Source organism: Halichoerus grypus, chromosome 9 (assembly GCF_964656455.1).
Source record: "Halichoerus grypus chromosome 9, mHalGry1.hap1.1, whole genome shotgun sequence".
Lineage (NCBI taxonomy): Eukaryota > Metazoa > Chordata > Mammalia > Carnivora > Phocidae > Halichoerus > Halichoerus grypus.
This window is the reverse complement of record NC_135720.1, coordinates 113,420,692-113,445,215: the sequence shown is the minus strand read 5'-3', so window position 1 is coordinate 113,445,215 and position 24,524 is coordinate 113,420,692. Positions and strand designations below refer to the sequence as shown.

At 44.0% G+C, this 24,524-nt stretch overlaps 1 protein-coding gene across 14 annotated transcripts in view; it reads left to right on the top strand.

Moving 5' to 3' along the window:
- ANKS1A (ankyrin repeat and sterile alpha motif domain containing 1A) overlaps positions 1-24,524 on the top strand; it is a 180,221-nt gene that overhangs the window by 67,346 nt on the left and 88,351 nt on the right. For 6 of the 14 annotated variants that reach the window (XM_078055457.1, XM_078055460.1, XM_078055461.1 and 3 more), the window contains exons 2-10: positions 3,249-3,329; positions 5,096-5,252; positions 7,173-7,235; positions 13,817-14,113; positions 14,903-15,041; positions 15,556-15,657; positions 15,753-15,854; positions 17,222-17,418; positions 20,639-20,731. In XM_078055457.1, coding sequence (XP_077911583.1) covers positions 3,249-3,329; positions 5,096-5,252; positions 7,173-7,235; positions 13,817-14,113; positions 14,903-15,041; positions 15,556-15,657; positions 15,753-15,854; positions 17,222-17,418; positions 20,639-20,731 — 1,231 coding nt within the window. Of the gene's footprint in view, positions 1-3,248; positions 3,330-5,095; positions 5,253-7,172; positions 7,236-13,816; positions 14,114-14,902; positions 15,042-15,555; positions 15,658-15,752; positions 15,855-17,221; positions 17,419-20,638; positions 20,732-24,524 lie in introns of those variants that run through there. The other 8 variants (XM_036096154.2, XM_036096177.2, XM_036096169.2 and 5 more) reach the window with 5 other exon arrangements.

Here is a 24,524-nt window from a genome sequence, read left to right as displayed (position 1 = left end):
CAGCGAGAGAGAGAACACAAGCAGGGGGAGTGGGAGAGGGAGAAGCAGGCTTCCCGCGGAGCAGGGAGCCCGATGTGGGGCTTGATCCCAGGACCCTGGGACCATGACCTGAGCCGAAGGCAGACGCTTAACCAACTGAGCCACCCAGGCGCCCCTCTCTTAAGATTTTAAACCTAATGTAGACATGCTCATTAAAGTGGCCCAGGTCACACATATACAACCATTTATTAGTAACAGTTTGATGTTTTTCTTGGTTTTCTTTCCCCTGTGCACAGGTTCTTTCCCCTCTTTCTTTTAAAAAATTATTACAAAAATACACAACTGCATTCTCATTGTGTTTTAAACAGTGTGGTAAAATACAGAGCAGAACATGAGAGTCCCTCTCCACCATCTGTAGTGTCCCCCAACGCACATTTCCTTTCCCAGAGGTAACCACTGGCAGCACTTGGCGAGCACTCTTCCCATCGCCATCCACCGTATGTGCGTGTACATACACACTTCGAAAGCAAGGGCTCCTGTTTGGTGTACTACACAATGACTACTTTTTTTCACTTACCCATAACACAGTATGTCTTGGGAAATCTTTCTACGTTGGGACACATAGGTCCAACTTGTTTTCTTTACCTTGTTGTGGTTGTTGTTGTTAATGGCTATGTAATAATAATTCATCGTATAGGCATACCTGGCATTTAACTGCCCACCTGTTGGTGGACATGAAGTGTTTAGTTTTTGCTCTCACAGTGAAGCAGTCCTGTACAAGCGTGTATCTTTGTGCGTGTGTACAAGTGTTTCTGTTGAATAGCTGCCAGGAAGTGGAAATGCTGGCTCAAAGTGAGTGCCTATTTTTGGTTTGGTGGATGCTGCCAAATTGTCTTCCCAGAGGAATTCACCAGTTCAAACTCATACCAGTGGTATATAAGAGTGCTTGTTTTCCTGATCTTTATAAATACCTTTTTTTCTCATTTTTGTCAGTCTGGTGAAAAGTAGTGTGTTGTTTTGTTGTTTTAAATTTTATTATTATTTTTTTTTTAAAACTTTTTTTTTTAAAGATTTTATTTATTTATTCATGAGAGACAGAGAGAGAGAGAGAGAGAGACAGAGGCAGAGGGAGAAGCAGGCTCCCCGCGGAGCAGGGAGCCCGATGTGGGACTCGATCCCAGCATCCTGGGATCACGACCTGAGCCGAAGGCAGACGCTTAACCGACTGAGCCACCCAGGTGTCCCTTAAATTTTATTTTTAAGTAATCTCTACACCCAGTGTGGGGCTCAATCTCACAACCCTGAGATCAAGAGTCATATGCTCCACCTGAGCCAGCCAGGTGCCCCTAAACAACTATTTTTTTTTTTTTAAGATTTTATTTATTTATTTGTCAGAGAGAGTACAAGCAAAGCAGCAGGCAGAGGGAGAGGGAGAAGCAGACTCCCTGCTGAGCAGGGAGCCTGATGCGGGGCTCGATCTCAGGACCCTGGGATCATGACCTGAGCCAAAGACAGATGCTTAACCAAATGAGTTACCCAGGCATCCCTGAACAACTATTTTTAATATTTTTTTTTAAGGAAAAAAATAAGACACTTCCTTTCCATGTTACAGAGTGTTTACCTCGTACCAACTGCCAACAGTAGAGGCATTCTCATTAAAAGCAAGGACAAAACAAGACTGCCCTCTACTACCTAATATTATTTTAGAAGCTCTGACCAAGGGGCGCCTGGGTGGCTCAGTCGGTTGAGCGTCCAGCTCTTGATTTCAGCTCAGGTCATGATTTCAGGGTCATGAGATCAAGCCCTACATTGGGCTCTGCGCTGAGCATGGAGCCTGCTTAAGATTCTCTCTCAAAAAAAAAAGAAAGAAAGGAAGGAAAAAAAAAAAAAAGGCAGCAGCATCTCTGGCCAGTACAGTAAGGTGTGAAACAGAAGTAAGAATTAAGGCTTTAAGGATTAAGTTAGATGACACTTCAGCTTCCTAGTACAGTATTTCTGATTCCACAAAGCACTCAAATTCTAGATCTTGTTGTTATTCCGGGTTTTTTTTTTGTTGTTGTTGTTGTTTTTTTAGCAATAAGACATTCTTTGGAAAGCCCCGTTGTCTCTTACATATTTTTTTTTTAAGATTTTATTTATTTATTTGACAGAGAGAGACACAGTGAGAGAGGGAATACAAGCAGGGGGAGAGGGAGAGGGAGAAGCAGGCCTCCTGCGGAGCAGGGAGCCCGACGTGGGGCTGGATCCCAGGAGCCTGGGATCATAACCTGAGCCAAAGGCAGACGCTTAACAACTGAGCGACCCAGGCGCCCGTCTCTTACATCTTAACACATGTGTCCTGGTGCTTTTATTAATGTGGGTTCTTTCATCTTGGTTCTTGCTGGTCAAATCATTCAGATTACCTGTAGGTCTATGTTGAAGTCTCTCTAAGTCTTCAGTCACCAGTGTAGAGGTGGGTGTTCAATACCTGTGACTGGCTGAATGGTTGGTTCAGTGATATTTTTGATGACCTTTCAATGAACTGTTCTTACAATCCTGGGAGTATTTAGAGGCACGAGTCCCATACTGAGTGAATAATGTCATTAAAAATGAGAAGGGTAGGGCGCCTGGGTGGCTCAGTTAGTTAAGCGACTGCCTTCGGCTCAGGTCATGATCCTGGAGTCCCGGGATCGAGCCCCGCATCGGGCTCCCTGCTCGGCGGGGAGTCTGCTTCTCCCTCTGACCCTCCTCCCTCTCATGCTCTCTGTCTCTCATTCTCTCTCTCTCAAATAAATAAATAAAATCTTAGAAAAAAAAAAAATGAGAAGGGTACATGGGACGCCTGGCTGGCTCAGTTCGTAGAGCATGCAACCCTTGCTCGTGGCTTCGTGGGTTCAAACTCCATATTGGGGGTAGAGTTTACTGAAAACAAAAATACACGAAAGAAAATGTAATACTTCATTGGCTTATAGAGCAGAGTTCAAACATATGCCTGAAGAGAAAATGGATTCAATTTAAAAAATTAAAAAAAAAAAAATGAGAAGGGTACAAAAGAGCAAGCTCTTAAATGATATTGTTATCTTGACGCTAGACTCCCTGTTCAGCAAACGATTGTGTATTGTCAGTGTTATGCATTTCTGTAGTAAATAGCTGCTGTCCTTTATCAGGAGTCATGTGGATGTAACTAGTTTGGTTAAACACCACAGAGAATTCTTTTCTAAGTAATTAGCTGGCTCTAAATTTGGTTTGTGACTTCAGTTTTCTTTTTTCTTTTTTTCCCCCCTCTATAGCATCTGGAGAGGGCCAAATGTGAACTGTGTTGACAGCACTGGGTATACACCTCTACACCATGCTGCTTTGAATGGCCATAAGTAAGTATTAAGGTGCTATATTCCTGCCCTACTCTCCAGAACCCAGGCCTTTGGATTGTCTTTTCTTCGTTTCTATAAAGGATTACTAAGCAGTAATGTTGAGGAGCAGGGGAAAACAAACTAAATTCAGTCCATCCAGAGTTCCTCAGTCTCTCGTTGGTATATAATTTAAGCACCCTTCCCTACTCCACCCCCCAAAAAACTTCAACCAAAGGTTAAGTTTTACCTTTTCTGCTTTGAAATGGTGCAGTGCCACACAGTGATCTGAATATGAAGGTCACATTTGGGGCAGCCAGATCATAAAGGGGCTGGATAATCTCTTAGGGAACCAGCACCTTTGTAACCTGAAAATAGATTGAGTGGTCATAAGAAACTTCCCTTCTGTTAAAGTAGCTATTTATTTACTCTTTTGGCTTGCCATTCTTCCTCATACAGTTAGCCTTGTAGACAACAAGAGCCCTTTTTAAGGGGAAAAATACATAAATCATATGGCCTATTTAATTCTCCTAGGTATTGGTTAGTAGTTATCGGGTGGGATTTACGCAGAAAGTTTTCTGGAGAAGCTGTGCTTTGGGGGGAGTGTGAGAGAAGATGACATAGGTTTAAATGGTTTGGCGGCCTTTTCCAGAGGGCACTGCCCTCCATGTGAGAGAGAATGTGATGGCTCAGCCCAGGGGCAGACAGAGTCATGGAGTACAGTGAGTAGATTTGCCAGGATGTGGAAGAATGGAAACCAGAGTGTAGCAGCACAGAGGGTGGTAAGGAGAGTTTGAGGCGTCATACTCTAGGGGATAAGAAGTAGAAATTTAGTTTTCATAAGGGGGGATCATTGGAACCATTTTCGATTTTGCTGAGCAAGGAGCAGGGCCCTCACTACCTTGTGGTATTCCGTATCACTTGTGCGGTATTTGGCCCAGCCTGATGGACTCTGATGTGCCAAAAAGAGGTGATGATTGTTTCCTTCTACATTAAACTTTTCTGAAATATATTGAATGTGATCTTTATGTCTTTTCTATGGCCATCTTAGACAAAGCTAACAAGGGCTCTGTGGAGACCCCTCCCCCCATAACTAGGAGGATAACCTGAATTAAAGTGAATCTTGAACTTAAATGACTGCAGCTGGTTAGCCAAGCTTATCTCCAGATGCTGTTTTTATTTACAGTGGGGGTTTTCGTTGACCTCATGTGCATGGGGATAATTATATATTTGTATCTGCTTAATTAGAGGTGTCACCAAAAAGAAAGCCAAGCCCTTCTTTCTGGATATATCAAATGATACCATATGTGTCTGGCTTATGTTTACAGCAACTTTAATTCTGCTCTGTCTGTCTGCTTTTAGCTCCCACATCACTAAATGCTCTGAATAATGTGGTGAATAATGATATTTGTCTTGCATGACTACTTTTATGTAAATTTTATCTCTGAATGCTGTTTAAACATCACAAACAAGGAAACACTGCAAGGTTTAGACAAGGGGACCAGATGTTTTCAAAATAATGGAATATAGGTGGATTGTCTAGAAAGCCTGGAGAAATGGCGAGGTGATGAGTCAGTGTCGTTTGGCTCAAGATATTTCAGCTGCATATGAGCAGCTGTATACGTAGCTCATGGAATAAAAGGAAGAGACTGGGTGATGAGCTCAGGTAGAGAGAAGGGAGCCGAGTGGGGTGATATCTGAAAAGGTCTTCACGCTACCCAAATGTGAAGAGCTGTTAGTAGGAAAGACTTCTGAGTTCTGCAAACTCATGATTGATTTTTGCCTTCTAGGGATGTGGTTGAGGTTCTTCTGAGGAACGATGCATTGACCAATGTGGCTGATTCCAAAGGCTGTTACCCTCTGCACTTGGCAGCCTGGAAAGGAGATGCCCAGATAGTGCGGTTGCTCATCCATCAAGGGCCCTCACACACCAGAGTCAACGAACAGGTCGGAAGGAAGAGAAGCGTTCTTCCCTTCAGCTATAGCCAGACTGTGGCGGCCCCAGCACTGTTTCAGTTCCATAGCACAGATCTCAGGGAACCAGCTCTTCCAGGCTCTACAAATGCTTCCCCCGCTCCCAGCGCCACTCCTCCGAGGGCATCAGGGAGATCTTATACCCCAAGGATGCATTTTACGTGCATTTGAATCGTGCAGATTTGGAGTAGTGCTATAATAAAGATCTACATACCTCGTGTGCACAATGGGAAATAATACAAATCCCGTAAAATTGCTTAGAGGCCATTTCACACCGGCAGGCTTAATTAATTACAAGTTGTGCTTACGCCATCAACATGGCAGTGCAGCTGTAGCCGGTAAATAGCAGTCCTCTCGGTGCGGTGCGCATCAATGCTGCGTGAACCCTGCTGTGTTTTCCCTACATCACAGCTGCCAGAAGTGGAAGGACGCGTCCCGGGACTGAAAAAGGAGTTCACAGAAACCATCTGAGTAAGCTCAAGGGTCAGAGGTGATTCAGCAGAAAGAAAATCATTTACATGATGTCCCCTAAGGTCAACTTAAGAGTGACCATGCTTTGACAAAGCGGAGATAATTCTTAGAAAATAAAGAAAAAAGGCAGCATTTGACCAAAAATACCTTAAAATGGCCATGGATTTAGGTACTCTGAGACCGTACCTCCTCTTTTTTACATTGATTCCTTTGGAAAAGTTATACTTACATTATGCAAGTTCTAGACAATCCTCATAAGATGCAGTTTCCTGTAGTTTGGGTCTGAGATCGTGTGTCCATTTGAGAGGAAATGGGCTTTCCCTGTGTGACAGGCCATTCTGTTTTCCTCACTGCTCTGACCGAAGCAGGTCCTTTTCTTAGTTGCTTGAATGAGAGAGAGAGGCTGCTCTTTCTCAGTAAGCCCAGGACTATTTTCCTAATGACTTTGCTGAGAGGAGATTGTTAAATTACCTATAGGATTAGATCAGGGTTATGCCTCAAAAAATAGGAAATCATTCTTGCCAGCCCATCTATCAGCAAGGCTATGCACACTCTCAGTGAGCTGTTAGGAGCATGACTGACTCAGAGAAGGGCAGCTTCACTCTGAGGTTTGAGAAAATTAAAGCAATGCTCCCAGATCTTTCAGTTTAGAGATTGTGTGTGTATAGCTGTTCATCAGCCTTCCTTTCCCCTTTCAAGCTGTATTTTCTGGATAGATAAGCCACAGAAATTTAAGATAATCAATGAGGATGTTTGTGTTATAACATTAAGAATGAAAATTGTCTCTAGAATTGCTGCTTCAGAATCTAAATGCAGTTTTACTCCTCCTGGCTAAACTGATTGTAATTTCTCTTAACTGGAGGAAATTTATAAGGAAGTTTGCTTTTAACTAATACTCCTCAATGTTGAACAAACTAGTCACCCATTAAAGTCCTTCTCATTTAAGAAATTTTCGGCAACCATTTCTAATCCTGTCTTTGCTCACTTTTGCCTTGGAACACAGCTGCTTGGATTTTTGAGCCACTTGAGTGTGCTAGCTTGTCCTGCTCACAGCTGCCTCCCGCCTGGAGTATCCATTGATAGGTGGGACACCCGCCCAGTGTTCTGAGTATGTGGCAGGCAGGTGGGTGGGGCAGGGGCTGGGCAAGACGTCTGTAATAGCTGGAAGAACCTAATGGCTCTAGGTAGTAGTACCACACTGATCTATTCAGAAACCAGTAATGAGGCTCCAGTTGGATGCTTGGTTAAGAGCGGGTGATGAGTGCTGTGCCCTTGAGCCTGCCTTCCCCATTCACTTCCTTTCCAGGAACCCAGAGGGCAGATCCAAGTTGTTCTCATGTTGGGCCCCCTCAGGGCTGGGCTTTGCTTTGATATATTTCATCCATTTTATCATCACATTTTCTTTTCCTCTCCTTTTTATAGAATGCTCTTGAGATCAAAGAATTCAAAAAGTACGGCCCCTTTGACCCTTATATCAATGCCAAGGTGTGTACATTGCTGCCAGGATTTCTCTGCATCATTTCTCCAAGCTGCACTACCTCTTTGGTCCTTTCTGGCTTCCACTCTTGTCCACTCAGGCTCCTCATCATCACCCTGACTATTGTCTGCTTCAGCCCATCTGCTTTTGGCTTGTCTGGGAATGGGAAATTGCAGCTCCAGTGGGTTTGGGTTTTATTTTTAAAACCCATGCTAATTCTGGAAAGGTTGGGTGCTTTTCCTGGAATGTCTGAAAAGCTTAGAAATGGCCGAAATGGGGAAAGAGAAGGAACCATATTATATGCATAATTTACCATTGTGATTGCTAAAATAATTTAAATTGAAAAAAGAAAAATTCAATTAAGAGATGTCAAACATATTAGCTTACTTTTTAATAAACACAGAAAAATGATTAAATTGTACTAACTGGATTAAAAATTTTTTTTTACTCTGCTTTCTCTATTTCTTTTGAAGTGGAATCTCATTTTCAATAAGCTAGTATTGGAGGTGTTGGGGAAGGGGTTTGGGGACTCCATTTTACTCTTAAAAGCTGTCCTTTTCGGCTCCCTCCTCATTTCCTTGAGTTTGTGCATTTCTGCCTGGGACTTTAAAGCCTCCGTTGCTTCTCCCCAGCTATTAACTTCTCTTACTGCTTGGTCACTCTTGGCCCTGGGAAGGGCTCTGAAATAGGAAATGAAGTCGCAGGGTCAAGCAGGGCGCTGGCCTTGAGTCTCCCTCCCTGTGAGGCTGGGGCAAGTAGTGGCCCTGTTAGGCCTGGTGATGAACTGCCCAGACCCTCCAGCCTTCACCACACCAGGAGGCAGAGCTTGTGGGTTGGTGATGGTTAGCCTGTCTCCTCGGTGCTCTCACCTGCTGGTTTTGACCCGAATTTTCATTCAGGAGAGGTTTGCTTTTTGGCACCAGTCTGGAGTTTGGTTGAGTCAGTGCGTTAGTCACATTGGCTCTGAATAAGTTGCCTCAGGGAAGAGAAACATTAAGGTACTTCTGCATGTTTCCAAATGCTAGGTGGATATTCTTTGAGAAATGGTGATTTAGCGAACCGCGGGCTGGATCTAGGCAGCCTCTGTGGGCCATGTTCTTCAGCTCTCGGGCCTTAATGGCCGAGAAGCAGTTTGATTTGGGGTAGTGGGACACATTAGCTTTTGTTTGGCCCTCTCTCTCTGAATTCTGTTTTCTAATTTTCAAAAGAGGAAGATACCCTATCTTCATTTTCTTCTTTTTTTTTGGACTTGGTGTAGTAGAGGAGAAAACTCTTAAAGGTCACAGCCTTTCAAGTCAGGCCTGAGTTTGAATTCCGTGCTGCCACTGACTGGTTTTGTTGACTTAAAATAAGTTACTTAATTTCTGTGAGCCTTAGTTTACTCTTCTGTAAAGTGCAGTATACCATCTACCTTGCTGGATTGTTTTGGAGTTTAAATAAGAGAATGTACATTAAGTACAACTATCTGGTAACTAGTAATATTTGAGATCTGACTTTTAAAGGGTATATACAGTGTGGTGTTTATGAAACAGCACTTTGGAATCTGTTCTTTGTTACTGGCGGATTGAAGCTTAATGAAACATTGCTCAATTAGTCTATTCAGGGTTTTGTTTTATGGGGAGGCACCGTGAAGTGATTGTTTTCCCACTCGGTGGTTAGTTCAGTTAGCTTATAAAACTCTGATTAAAGGGTAAGTCTTTGGTTCTTAAAAGCACATTTTCTTATCCCTTGATTTCCCACCCAAAAAAGAAAATTGGTCTAAATGGAATAAGAACATAACTTCTCTCTTTGGAAATACCGCCCTTTGCCTCCTTCCCACCCCCCCGAAGGCCAAATGATGCAAACTGCACTAAGGGATAAAGCTGTTTGGATTTTGCTACGAATGCAAACTCTCTTTGAGCTGATGTGTATCTAACCTCGCTGGGTTTTATCCTGATTCAGTGGGTTTTTATTGACCTGGATTGTGTCTGGGAATTGTTTTGTGTGCTAAGTCCTATCAGGCACCTGTAGAAATTAAGAAGTCTCAAGTGCCTGTTCTGGGAGCAGGGGTAGTTTTCATGAGCTTTCATCTTCCTCTTCGACATTATGGAGCCTTTCCTTTTTCAGCAAGTCAGCATAAACCAGTCTAAAATGTAGGTCATCCATAGCTAAGGTGGAACTATTAAAATTGTTTATTTGCCCCCTTTTAAAATAATTTTAACTTAGTCTGAATATCGTAAGGTGGGCAGTAGTCAAATTAGTTTTAAGGTAGATCTATTTTCCTGTACACTTAAAAATAATTAAGTTTCAGAACTGGAAGAGACCCGGAAGTTGTCTCGACCAGTTGTCTCCACATTCTGATCAGCTTGTCTGGTTGCATCTGAATCACCTAGCAAGCTTTTATAAAACTTTTTATCTTGAAAAAATTTTCAACTTACAAAAAGTTGCAAGCATAATGCAGTGAACTGCATTGCACCCTTCATCTAGATTCACCAGTTGTTAACATTTGTCTCATTTGCATGCACATTTTTTCTCTCTCTCTCTCTCAAATATATATGTATATTGTTGCTGTAGTTGATGATGAACTGTTTGATACTTAGTCATGGACATCATGACCCTTTAACCCCAAATACTTAAACATGTATCTCCTAAAAACAAGGGCATTCACTTGTATAACCACAGTATAGTTATCAAATTCAGGAAATTCAATATTGATATAATACTGGAATCTCTGATGTAGAATCTGTGTTCAGATTTCACCAATTTCCCCAATAGTATCCTTTAGAGCAGTTCTTTTTTTTCCTGGTACAAGATCCAATCCAGGATCATACATAATTTGGAACAATTCCTCAGCCCTTCTTAGTCTTTAATGACTAGGAACCACAAACATGACATCCCTGGGTGGGACCGAACCACCAACCTTTCAGTGAACAGCTGAACCCGCTAAGCGATTGCCATAGAGACCTGCGACACTGACGGTATTGAAGAATATAGACCAGTCATTTTGTAGACTATCACTCAGTTTGAGTTTGTCTGATATTGCCTCATGATTAGATTCAGGCCCTACAATTTTAGCAGGAACACCACAGGAGTGATGTTATATCCTTTCTTCACGTTATAAGACACATGATGTCAGTTTGTCTCGCTGATAGACGATTGCTTGGTCAAGTTGGTGCCTCCTAGGTTGGTAAGCTTTTTAATAATAGTCTTCCTGGACTTTACCCTTTGAGGTGCTACCTTGGCAAGTCTGGGGTGGGACTTAGTTACTTTTAAGCTCCCATGTAATTCCAAAACAAAGCCAGTTTGAGAACCACTGATCTAGGCCAACTTTCCATCCAGAGCAGGAATCCTTTTCTCTCACCTGAAAGATGAGCCATCTACCCTTTGTTTTATTTGGTTGTTTGTTTCTCTTGGTAACAACCAGACTTACTGCTTGGCAGCCTCTTTTTAGATTCCACTGATTTTTGGTTTCTTACACTTGGCTGATATCTGTCTTCCTAAACTTCCCATCTGTTGGTCAGGGTTCTGCCTTCCAGAGCACTGCAGAGTAAGTCTAACTCTTCTTCCACATGGACTCAGTTCTCGTGTTTCTCTCATGTCTGCTAAATCTCAGTAGGCCCCGTTTGTCCTTTTGTTCCAATTTTGGTAGATTTCTGAAACCTATACCGTTGTTGCTACAGAGAGCTGTGGCTGAGTTGTTTCTAACTTAGGTATCTATCAACAGTGCTCAAGAGTACAGCTGGGCTGTAATCTAAGCACTGGGAAGTGATGGTTTAGAATAGTTTCAAGAGGAGAAAAGCCACCGAAATGTTTCTGTGTAGTTTTCTGTTGCTTGTAGTTTATGCATATGTGAGATAGATAGATAGGAATAAACAATGCATAAATATAGTGGATTTACACACTAACTGGGGTCTCCATATGTAAAGGGTATTGGGATCTCTCTTCTTAGAGGTACTGACTATAGCAAGGAGAAAGGAAAGTGAGTCTCAAGATGGGCAGGAATGGAAAGTTTGTGCAAAGACTTTGGGGAAAATTGGGGTGTTTGATCTTAGTCTCCTTCCTCAGTCCAAATACACAGTAATAAGATTTTGGGAACTCTTGAGGTGTGATGAGCACCTGTGGTGTGATTTGGAAGGTGTGAAAGAGAAAGATTCTGGGTCCTGAGGAGTCTGTACTCCCCTTGGAATCCCTCCCTTTCTTGTGGGTTCCTGAATCAAAACTAGTGATTTCCTGCCCTGATAGTTGTCACATTCAAAGCTCCTGGGAGCTGGTAGGAAGAGCTCATTGTGATGGCCTATGTTCAGTAGTTGAGAGATGGGGTCACAGACTTCAACTCAAGAGTATTATAATTACCAGACCATGTTTGGCAAGACTGGAGCATGAGAAAGATGCTTTCTACACTGTGAATTTGAGTATAATATTCTGCAGAGATGTGGTTAGGCCATTTTGAACAGAGGCAGGAAATTTGCCTAGTAGTGATCAAGACCTTGCTTTCAGTAAGTCAGCTTTGTGGTAGGTGCCCTGGTTCTAGCAAAAAACAACAACGAAAAACCCCAAGATTTTTCTTTTCTTTTTTCTTTTTTTTCCTCCTGCTGGATAGCTTTGAGTTTTACAGTTCTTTGGGCCTTAATGGCGTATTTTTTACACAATTGAGGACAGATTATTCTGGTTGTTGGGAGACAACTTGGATATAAAAGAGACAGCAGTGTCTGCCTCAAAGTAAACAAGTTGTTCTGGATTGGGGTTTTAATAAGAATAAGCCGACTTTCTTGGCCCTGCTCTCATGTTAATCTTGAGATACAAAACCCTGAGAATCCTCTTAAAACTTCCTTGGGTTGCCACTCTGCCCTGGAACCACTGTAAAGAAAGCCCCCATGTGTTTTGATGAAGCTGCCTCTCATGGTGAGAACGTGAAGTGACAGCTCTAAGTTGGCTCAGGGAGTTCATGCTCAGTCGGAAATGGGCATTCCAAATGGGTGTCTTAAGTGGTTGGTTTGGCACAGGGAACCCCAAAGATTTGCTTTCTTCCCAGAGTTTCCCCTTCCCTCCAGCCTTTTAGGTTGACATGGAATCCACCCCTTGGGCCCAGTTGTAGCATAGGAGGCCATTGCTAACCGGCTGTGTCCTGTGGCCAGCAAAGGCTATTTGCACTTCAGCTGCTGATCTCCTTGAGCTGTGTTTGAGCTCAGCGCTGCTTCCTCTGTTTATCTGTGTGCATTTATCTTTGCATGTGGCTCCTGCTACCACCCTTTCTGTCCTTATTTCATTGAAAAGTTTTTCTTTGCTATCACTCTGGCCTTTGGGGACCTCGCTCCCAGCAGCTCTGGATCTTTCTGGTACACTTGGTATAGCTGGAAAAAAAATGATGCAGTCAAATGCCAGATCAAAAGCAGATGGAATTGCATGCATGTTTGGGTAACTCCTGGTCTGTTACTTTTAATGTAATTAATAGAATTAAAGTAATTGTGGAAGCATTTCATTTTTACCTTTTGATTACTGAAAGGTGCACAATATTGACTTGATGGACACACCACCTCGTCAGCTTTGTTTTCCTAAAGTGGCAGAAGCCTCCTGGATAAATTTAGGAATCTCCAAGTCTTGTGGGAGAATTACTTTCATTAGTGCATCTAAAAAAGGAGAGGTCATGGAAATTACTTTATTCCTGCTCTGATTATACATTGTCAGTAGTAGTAAAAGAAAGAGCACAATTGGAATGATTAACATTTTGCTTCTGATGGTGGATGAAGCACAAACTTCTCCTCTTTCATCCCAGGTTATACCTTTAGTTTGAAACAAAATTGGCATTAAAGGGCCCCAGGGTTGTGAATTTGAATTACATGTTACAACTTTGAATATTTTGCACCTCTCAGAAAACATTCCCATGGCTGATTGAATCTTTCCTACATAAGAAGAAACACTTCCCTGCGTTGTAGATTGTGCATGTGTTGATTGGTGCAGGCTCCTGGAGTAGGCACAGGGTGACAGCAGGGTCCCAGGTTCCTCTGTGACTGAGCTCAAGTGCCTCCCTCCCCTGGACATGGCTGTTGGCTGAGATCTCAAGAGTGATTTTTGGTGCTCAGCTCTGTTACTTTGATTGTTGGCTGGTTGATTTGCATGCAAGATGCTATGCAGATGACAAACTCTTTCAAAAAAGCTTATCTGTAAGGCAGTGGATGGTCAACAAAGCCAGAATCAGAACTACAGGGTTGGCTGAATATAAACTGTAAAACCAGTTGAAGTTTAAAATGAGTCAATGGCAGTGATATTATTGGCATTCATGTGTGCCAGGGCTTCTGCCCAGGGCCCGCCACATTCCCCAGTTCACTCTCCTTGCAGTCTGTGGGCACTTCCTTCACGGCACACAGGAGACAGTAAATCTGAGGGGGTTGACAGCTCCCCTCTGGCAGTAACTGGGGCACGCTGTGGCTGATTGGAGCGGCTGGCCTCATTTGTTGGGGAGGACATCTTCATTCTGACCGACTTCTAGAAGTCCCCAAATATCACTGCTATTTTCCTCATTTAAATTTCAGTGGTTTTCCATGTAATCGTCCCAGTCAGAGGCCAGTCTGCCAGTTACCCTTCTGATGGGATCTGCTTGTCAACTCTTTAGAACAACGACAACGAGACAGCCCTGCACTGTGCCGCGCAGTACGGCCACACGGAGGTGGTGAAGGTCCTCTTGGAGGAGCTGACGGACCCCACCATGCGCAACAACAAATTCGAGACCCCTCTGGACCTGGCTGCACTATACGGGAGACTGGAGGTGGTGAAGATGCTCCTCAATGCACACCCCAACCTCCTGAGCTGCAACACTAAGAAGCACACCCCCCTGCACTTGGCAGCGCGCAACGGCCACAAAGCTGTGGTGCAGGTCCTGCTGGACGCCGGCATGGACAGCAACTACCAGGTAGTGGAGCAGACTCCCCCCCCCCCCCCATCCCCACTCCCTGGGCTCCAGGGGCCAAGTCATGGTGGGCAAGGCACAAGGACCATGCTGCTGGGCTGCGTTCTTATTTAGCACGTTTCACATCCCATGTCAGACGCTTCCATCCATTGACTCATTTTCATGTGAAACTTCAGAGACAAACTCCTCAAGTGAGTCTGTTACTGGTTTTTCTTTTCTTTTCTTTTCCTTTCAGGGGTAATATATAGTCATTATGCCCTGAAAAGATGTGCTTGTGGATTCTCTCTCAAAATTAGAAAAATTTCATTATCTTCCTATACAGGTGTTCCCACTGCCACCATTTGCCACCTGCAAAGTCCCATCAACTTGATATTGCCAGCGGGAGGTTTAGCATTCCCCTGCCTAGCTAGCTTTGTCCATCCCGATGAATGACTGTTCCTTAGGTTTGGCATTGACCAGACCACCAAACCACATGTGAAGTTAAGGTGGTATTTTATTTATTTGTTTGTTTGTTTGTTTATTTGTTATCTTTGTACTTTTCTTCTCGTTATTCCTTCCCCCCGGGAAGGGGGCGTCTTGAGGAGTTTCACCAATAGGTGGCTCCCAGAGTTGCTGCGCAGTTATTCCTGTGTGGCCGGATGGTGGCACTTCAATGAGCACACTTCACATCGGGCCATGCTTGTGGTCCGGGAATCCAGACAAGAAAAGTGGGAAAGATAATGACAGAGGACTTTGTGTGGTTGATTTTATTTTCCTGCCCCTTCGTGTCTATATCCCATTTGTCGTGTGGAGCCACGCCGAACCTGGGTCACTGTTCTGATGACATGCTGCTCTGCGCTCTCGTTTGCCTTCCAGACGGAGAAGGGCAGTGCTTTGCATGAGGCTGCTCTGTTTGGCAAGACTGATGTGGTGCAAATCCTGCTGGCTGCAGGTGAGAGGCTGGCCGCGCTCTTGTTCCCGCGGCATGCCAGGGGTGGGCTTGTTTCTCCCTAGCCTCCCGCAGGGGGATTTTTGCTGGCTGCACTTGAACCCAATGGATGTATATGTCCACTGGTTGATTGCAAGTGTACGAATTGTTCTCGAAGAACTGGATTAAATGGCTTTGGATGAAAAAACGTTGGTCGTGCTACTGGGAGCATTAGGAGTCCTGGAATTTGGGGCGCCTGGGTGGCTCAGTTGGTTAAGCGACTGCCTTCGGCTCAGGTCATGATCCTGGAGTCCCGGGATCGAGTCCCGCATCGGGCTCCCTGCTCAGCAGGGAGTCTGCTTCTCCCTCTGACCCTCCCCCCTCTCATGCTCTCTCTCTCTATCTCATTCTCTCTCTCAAATAAATAAATAAATAAAATCTAAAAAAAAAAAAGAAAAGGAGTCCTGGAATTTGACCCCTTTTGAGGCTGACTTGCAACTGCTCACTCCCCCCTGGTCTACCTGGTGTGCCTTTCTAGGAATTGATGTCAACATAAAAGATAACCGTGGCCTGACTGCCCTAGACACTGTCCGGGAACTGCCTTCTCAAAAGAGCCAGCAGATAGCAGCGCTTATCGAAGGTACCCATTCATCTGCCTGTCGGGGCGACCAGGGGATACACTGGCCAAACCAAGGCATTTGTATTTGGTGCACCTTTTTTTGTCTTTCCACTTAGATCACATGACTGGAAAAAGAAGTGCAAAAGAGGCCGATAAAACCCCCACTTCCCAGGGACCTCTCATCTCCAATATGGACTCCATATCCCAGAAGTCTCAGGGTAAGGTGGCCTTTCGCTGACAATGAAGGGGCTGTCAGCTTGAAGAGTTGAATGGTCTTTGGTAGAATAGAAAAAGCTTCATTTAAATAATAATTTCAGGGGGTTGGGAGTACTTAATAAGTTCATATTCACATTTATTGTTCTCCAGCTGGTATGTGAACTTTTATTGGACAGAGCTTAGGCCTTTTACTTTGGACCTCTTCTTTCCTACTTTATCTTATTCTCAACTCTTACAGTTGGCTCTGTGAGGTCTATTCTGGGATGTGTTGTCGGCGGGATGATCTCAAGATGAATTCACATCTCAAGGAAACCTTTTCCTAACACACACTATTCTGCTTTGAGCATAGTTGGCCCTCAGTAAATACTGAGCGAGTATCATCTGGTTGGTAGACGTGTATATGGCAGATTTTGGTACTATATCATTTGGCCAACAAATGTGGTCTGGGCACTAGCTTGGGCAGTCCAGCCTCCCCATCATTAGCCACGACCCACCCCTTCAGATTTATTGAGCAGCCTTTTGGGCCCTAGGTATGATGAATGAGAAAGACAAAACACTGACTGACGCCTTCCCTCAGATACAAAGCATAGTAAAGAAGGCCAGAGGAACAGAACGAAGCCAGACACTGAAGTGGGAAAGGGATTTTTCAGAGGGGTGCAGAAGTATAAGGTTAAAGGGTGCTTGGCCTGTCTTCACTGTGGAGTCCTTGTCTGCCCCCACCTCCACCACCCCCACTTTTTTTTCTTGACCTCATAATCTACTGGTAATGGGATTAGTAGTTCATTAAGCTCTTAGCTTTCAAGGATTTTATAGTTACAGTTTTGACTATTTGCCAGAGACCCAGAGATCTCTGGTCCACAACAGTCTATAACTTTTCAGAGTCACAAATTTGGATCCCAGGTAGTCTGAGGTTCGTAATTCTCTGGTGAGTTTAACCTTGCACACTGCCTCCGTGTCAGAGAGGCTTCACCATCCTCTCTTCTGCTTGAGCACGTGGAGGTTTCTACTAAGAATTTAAAGGATTACTTAAGTTTCCAGTTATACTTCACTACGTTTTATGGTTTAAGTTTACGCTATGATGACATTGAGGTTCTTGAGAATTTTAAAGGTCTTGGGAGGTATCCCTCATAGGTGTCAAGGGTTTGCCATTTTGAATTAGAGAAAAATCTCTTGAAGTCTCAGGGTATAAAGAGCAACTGAAACTCTCTATATTTATTCCTGTCCATGGAGCAAAGCAGTCATTTTATTTTCCTGCTGTCGGTTACTGTTTGTCTAGTTCAGGTTGATGAGGGGCTTTGGGTGGATGCAGTGGTTGGAAATCCGAGATTGTGCTCTCTGTCCATTGACTCTTGCCCTCTAACCTGTTCAGGTGACGTGGAGAAAGCAGTGACTGAACTGATCATTGATTTTGACACCAACGCTGAAGAGGAGGGTCCCTACGAGGCGCTGTATAATGCTGTCTCCTGTCATTCGTTGGACAGCATGGCCAGTGGGCGATCGTCTGACCGAGACTCCGTGAACAAGGAGGCCGAGGCAGCAGGAGTGAAGGCTGCTGGAGTGAGGCCTGTATGTGGCCTGGGGCCCTCGACAAGCGGGGGCTGTGTTGTCAGCCTGTGCTTTGCTGGGGCGCTGGGAGAGGGAGTGTGCCCTGAGTGCCCGCTCACTTTCCAGAGGCCTGCAGCCTACTCCCTCTGTTCTCCTTGGGGCCCTGCCACATCTCTCTCTTGCCTAGTGTGGTTAAATTATATAGGTCCCCTTGAGGTAGAATTTTAGTTTTTCTGATTTCGGTATAACATGTTTGCATCATTCTATTAGTTTTTGGCCTCAGAGCAAATTGAAACATTTTATTTCCATTTAGCCTCGTGCGGTGTCTGTCTTTGGGGTCTTTGCTGTAAATTGTTAGTTTTCTCTCTGGAGAGCAGTTCCACAGTGAAAGAGCTCACTGAAGTAAGTTCTCGTCTGCCCTGAGTGCATTCTCACCTTCCATTTGCCCTCAGAATGTTATCCATTTGGATCTGGACAGATTCTGCATTCAGCAGGGTTGTAGCAGGGCTTAATCAGATATCATATGTGTTGGTATGTGGCATTCCTGTTTTTCCCGGTTATAATCTCTCCAGCCATTTCTTTCTCAAGGTCCACCTTCCCATCTTACTACTTCTTTCTCCAGTACTTGCTTTTGCTTCCAGTCTTGTCCATTGTTCTCAAGACTTTTCTCCCTCAGGGTTTTACTCTGAGCCTAAGCCTGAATCAGTGGTCCCATTGACCTTCCTTCCTACATTGCCAGCACAATAATTTGAAGTTTTGAGCACCACATTTTTACTGAACTTGCCATTGCTTAACAGAATCCCAGTACTCCCAGCTTGAGGCAGATTTTCAGGTGTATATTATTTCTTCCTGTTGGAGAGGCCAGCATTTCCCTTTTGGTCTAAATCTGCTTTATGACCATTTAGATGAACCTTTGGCCACTAGGTGATCTTTGGGTTTTTCAGATGTGCCCTGGGAATAGCTTGATGTTTCTTAGTGTTCTTTTTTGTTAGGTTCCATGTCTGGTCCTAGAATAGTATTTCTGTATGAATTTTGGAAAGGCCCACCAGTCTGTGGTAGCCCACTGGAATGGGTATTATCAAGGACTGGTAAAACTCCTTGTGAGTGATGGAAGCACATGCATATGCCAAGGACCCCTAGCATGGTGCTGCTGTAGACAGAGCTGGTTTGTTTCACTTTCACCTTAGGTACGGTGAAGCAAGCAAACCCACCTGTGGAGGAAGGCATTGCTTTGTGGTACTTACAGGTGATGTCCATTAGAGGGAGCTGGAGGCTTTACAAGAAGAACACAGGCTCCCTGAAGTGAGCTCCGAATAACCAAGTTCCTGTGGGCTTAGCCACTGATTTATAGTCTCTTTGTTCTGTCCCACTCCAAGAATCTATCCTCTGGTGGTCTTGCTAAGTAAAAACTGATGCATCTTGGGGTGCATGATTTGCCGTTTTTACTTGCGGACGTGGTGGCTGTGCTACTTGGTAATTACATGTGGCCAAGGGGCTGCTCTACATCTTACCAGTGTGGTAGATGGTGAGTCTAAATCAGCTCTGCACTTACAGGCCCTGGGCCAACGTTCTCACGTTCGGAAAAAAAGAGCCTCCTGCTTCTCTTTCTTTCCAGTGTCCCTGGTGGTCACTTCTTGCACAAGAGCTGTTCATATTGTTCTTTCTAGGCTCCTTTAGTCTTGAGAGGGCTTCTGGGATGGGTCCTTTTTGTCGCTGTTGTGTTCCATTTTGTTCTTCCTCAGCTATTTTTGTCCCGAGGTTGGATAACTGGTGTGGATGATGGGCCTGCTCCCTTTGCTATTCCCTCCCTTACGAGGTGCCACTTGCAAGGAACCACTCTTGTTTCTGCACTTCTGGAGTAAGACGGCTAGGGAAAGTGGAACTTAGTAGGAAATCTGGTCTCATAGCTTTGTTTGGCTTGAAAAGATGAACCTGTTTTGAAGTTGTTGCCGCTGGGCGGCCATCTGGTTCCAGGGACTGTAGGAATGACTGATTTATCAAGATAGAATCCCGAGGGGCAAAGCATATTTGAACAGAGAGAGATCATGGATGCCAAATGCTAACCGAATGCCACCTGACCCTGGCCGCTCCTGGGACACGGGAGACGTCTTGCAGACCTCTCTGAGGCTCTTGTGTAATTCAGCACGTGCCTCCACCCTGACTTTTATAAATATTCCTGTTCTAGTAACACGGTGAGCTAACCTACAAGCCAGGGAGTGAGCCTGCAAGCCAACTCCTGGGTCAGGTTCCCTCTCCCTTCCCTGTAGGAACATGATTAGGAAGCATGGTTAGGACCTGGGAGTGTAAACAATGCTGACGGTGCCGCAGGTACAATGGCACATCTCCCTCCAGCCTTCTGCCGGCGGAGGTTGTGTGTGTTCCTGAAATTGTCCACCTCACTTGACCTCGCTAATCCCTCTTTCAGGGTGTTTGTTGCTCCAGGGCAGGGGTTGGCAAAATATGGCCCACAGACAGCTGCCCATTTTTTGAATAAAGTTTTATTGGAACACAGCCACACTTGTCTACGTATCTTCTCTGGCTCCTTTGTACTGCAGTGGGGGGTTGACCACAAAGCCTAAAATATTTACTATGTGGCCCTTTAAGAACGAGCTCGCTAACCCTTGCTCCAGGGCAGACAGCTGACAAATACTCCTTTTTTTAAATGGGCTGAGATGAAAGGTTTTCATATGTGAGCGATACATAATACATTGAATGAGGTGACCAAGGATTAGATAGAGACCAGTTCTGAGCTTTGGCGAATAAATAGGGGTAGCGTTAAAGTTTGAGCAGGAATTGATGTTTTTGTCCTTGATTACTTTCCTCAGTACTTCCTTAATAATGCGGGTTTGTTAGAACTCTGACAAGTTGATTCTTTTGATTTACTGCTTCCTCTTTTTAACATAGTCTGAAAGTTGAGCCACTGGCTTTTCTGGGCTAGTTTTATTATGGGTATTATGAAGGACATTTTCTGGCAAGGCAGGTCCGTGGTTTCAGTGCTGATATTTCTCACTGTGGTCTAGAATATGAAACAAGTGTTTATAATCTCTGCTACAAACATCAAAAAGCAAAGAGCGTGCTGATTGAATTTTATGTGTGTGTGTGGGGGGGGGATGTATGTGCAGATACTAAGCCATCTGTTTAGATACTGATCCTTGAGTTGAGTCTCTCAGGGGAGTTCTTTACATTATTCTTTTTCATTTCCAAGGGCTAAGAGATAGTGAAATATTTTTCTCTTCTGCAGAGGGAACGTCCACCGCCTCCAGCAAAGCCACCACCCGATGAAGAGGAGGAAGACCGCATAGATAAGAAGTATTTTCCCTTGACAGCTTCTGAGGTAGAGGGTTGAGGGTTTATTGCCATCACTGAAATACGATTTTTTGGAAAGTACATCGATGTGTGCTTAAAGAAGACTTTGCTTTCTCATTTTCTTATTGCCTCTTTGGATTAGTAAGTTTTGTGTATATCAGTAATCTGGAAGAAGCCCTTTCCAACTCACTCAGAAGTACTAAGCAAAGAATTTTAATGGAGCTATCTAGCAGACAGGCCAATTATTGATCTACATTGCACATTGAAAGTAAACCATGCACATTTCTCCTGGCTCCAGTAGCTAAACAGTTGACTTTTTTGCCTTTTTTTTTGTACCTGTGTCATCTTTTGATACAAAATGTAGAGTATGCCCCCAATCACTGTTCTATAGACTATGTCATATTAGCGAGCTTTGGTGGTTCTGCCCCAAGTGTCTTATTTCTGTTTTCACATTTTTCTTCTCCATTTCACATGAAGAATCCACCAGGACAAACTTCAAAAATGTCATGAAGACTCAATTAGAAGAGAAATAGGAGTCGTGGGGGTGGGAGAAATCAAAAAAGTTTATTTGAGAAGACTAGTCCATCTTTTTATTTATTTATTTATTTATTTTTTTTAAAGATTTTATTTATTTATGTGAGAGAGAGAGAGAGCACAAGAGGGGGCAGTGGGAGAGGGAGAAGCAGACTCCCTGCTGAGCAGGGAGCCCAATGCGGGACTTGATCCCGGGACTCCAGGATCATGACCTGAGCCAAAGGCAGTCGCTTAACCAACTGAGCCACCCAGGTGCCCTAGTCCATCTTTTTAAAGAAAGATTATTATGGGGCAAATCGTTCAATCTTCTTTCTTGGTTATATAAAGAAAATCATATTCTCCATGATCTTTCATTTTCAGAATGCTCCTTTAATACTTCCTACCGTGCAGAGAATACGTTTATTCAGTATTTATTCAAAATACTACATAATTTCATTATTTTGTTGCTCATTCAGTGGCCTGTTGGTCTTTAATTTAAAAATCAGCTGATATAAACTAGTCAACTAAGTCTCATAACTTTATCCCTAGAAGTCAGAGTTAATTTTTTTACTCTATTGCCACAGACCATCCAGTGAGACAGGTTCTTTTACTTAGTATAAACACATGGAACCAGAAGGATGGCTTTCATTTAAGAAAATGTATAAATACAAGGATGCAGTTTTAAGAATGTAAAAGTCAGTGTTGAAAATAGGGGAAGATATTTGTGTTAGGTGCAAATTCTGTCCCTATTTCTTTGTATGCCTTAATTACAAAATGCCTATTATCATGTTTCAACTAAAGGGTCTCCAGAATTATAGCCTCTAAGGTGATAATACACTGCTAGCAGATAGAAGTGCATGTAGCCAACCCTGCATGTTTTTTTTTTAATTTATTTTATTTTATTTATTTATTTATTTTTTTAAAGATTTTATTTATTTATTTGACAGAGAGAGACACAGCAAGAGAGGGAACACAAGCAGGGGGAGTGGGAGAGGGAGAAGCAGGCTTCCCGCCGAGCAGGGAGCCCGATGCGGGGCTCGATCCCAGGACCCCGGGATCATGACCTGAGCCGAAGGCAGACGCTTAACGACTGAGCCACCCAGGCGCCCCCCTGCATGTTTTTATACAGAGATTTGCTTCATTACTCCCTTTTTATAAGGAGAAACCTGGTAACATGGAGCATATTCACCTGGGGCTAGGTCTCTATAAATGCCTTATGCCACCTCTTTAACAAGGACTTGGATTAAAATTCCTAATGCCCAAGGATAAGTGCAAGGCTCTTAAAGAAATATTAGATAATGAGGACTTTCTATTCTTCCAAGGCTTTTCAGAGAATATGATTTGTCAATAACACTGTTAAGAGAGGGGCACCTGGCTGGGTAGGTTAGTTAGTGTCTGTTAGGTAGGTTGGTTAAGTGTCTGTCTTCGGCTCAGGTCATGATCTCCGGTCCTGGGATCTGGCCCCACGTTGTTGGGCTTCCTGCTCAATGGGAAGTCTGCTTCTCCCTCTGCCCCTTGCCTCGTGTGCGCATACGCGCGTGCGTTCTCTCTCTCAAATGAATAAATAAAATCTTAAAAAAAAGAAAAAACAACAGTATCAAGAGATAGGGGGAGAAATCTCCATATTACTCTCCTGGATGGGAGACTCCGAGATACTTTTTCTAGGACTTGTTTCTGAATAGTCTGGAATTCTGGGTCAGTTGGGCCACTGTAGTCAGAAGACCATGAGAACCCCAGCCTTGCTTACTTAGTGATTATAAGTACATAAATACAGAGGTGATGTGGTCTATGTCATTATCCTTTTAATGATCAAGGCAGATTCTATTTGCTGTAGTTTGAATGACTAGGTCTTTTCCAAAAGTGGACTTTTTTTTTTTCTTGGACTCTAGTCTTCCCTATTTTGATTTCTTACACTCCCAAAGCTTTACTACCTTAACCCTCATATCCTAGGAAGCACTGGCTCATCACAATTTAGGCTTTTATATTTGGCAGGCCATCTGCTTCAGTGTTTGTGTCCTGTTCCCTAGGCTTGTCATTGTCAGATGATCCATAGAAGCTTTTAAGGGAAGCTGAGTATAGCTGGCTCCAGGAGAGCTTATCAGATTAAGGACCAGGTCCTGAAACTGGCTTAAAGAAATTAAACACCTACATATATGTGTGCACACACGCTATCGAGATGTTTTTGCCCTGCCAAATGGGCTGCCAGCTTCATCGGACTGACCAGGGTCTCTTCTGTGCTCAGATGTGTTACACATTCATGGGAAGGTGCAGCTGCCCTGGTATCTCTTCCCAGAAAACTGCCCACACCCCAACCGGTCATTCCGTTGGTCACATTTAGGTGGTGACTGGTAGTAGCTTCTCTCTGCAGCAGAAGTGTTCCTTTCCATGTAACAGAGAATATGGCTTTTTGGCTTTGATTTATTGTCAGCCCTAGAAGAAAGGGGCGGAAAAGATTAAGGAATAATCTAGTAAAGAGCAGAATCCTTTCTGTTGAAAATCAGCTATTGCCATATTCACTGTGACACAGGGCTTCTTGAGTGGGAGTTAGGAAGGCCCAAAGCAAAGCAGTCTATTGCTTTATTAGGAGATTTTAATCCCATAGCTGGCGGGAGCCAGGAAGGACTAAGAGGAAAAGATCACCTTAGAAGTTGTCTGGATGTGAGCAGGGGACTCTCAGTAGAGTCTGAAGGAGGGCAAGAGTTCCAAATTGGATGGAAAGTCCTATTTCCCAGAAAAAAAAAATGAGGCCATCTTGGTCCAGAATCAGGGGAAGTGAATTTTATGGCCCTGGCTCTGCTGGTTGCTCTCTGTGTAACCTTGGGCAAGTCCCTAGCCCTGTCTGGGAACTCGGCTTGGGCATCTGCAAAGGGAAAGAACTGGAGCCAGGTGCTCTCTAGCTGTGATCGGAACGGTTCAGGTCCCTTCCAGCTCTAGCATTTGCTGGTGCTGTGCTTCTTGTTGTCGTGCACGAGAGCCAGGCACAGAGTGACCAAAGGTCCAGTGGGCCTGATTTTCCAGATGGAAGTCATCAGCTGCCCTGCTTGAGAAGAAAGGATATTATAGGCTGGGTATCCAGACTGTCAACTACCTTTCAGAGAAGCATGCCTGGGGCTATATGAGGGCCCTTGCTGTGTGCAGAACACTCGTGGAATCAGATTTCCAGGGCTCTGGCTAAGTGATAGCTATGGGTGTGTAAACCTACAGAACACAAATTCCTGTCTGTAAAGCCTGTGGTATTAAGTTGACACTGTACGAACTGCTTAATGGTCCCTCTTTGTTCCCTTAATTGTGTTCCTATGAAGAGGCAA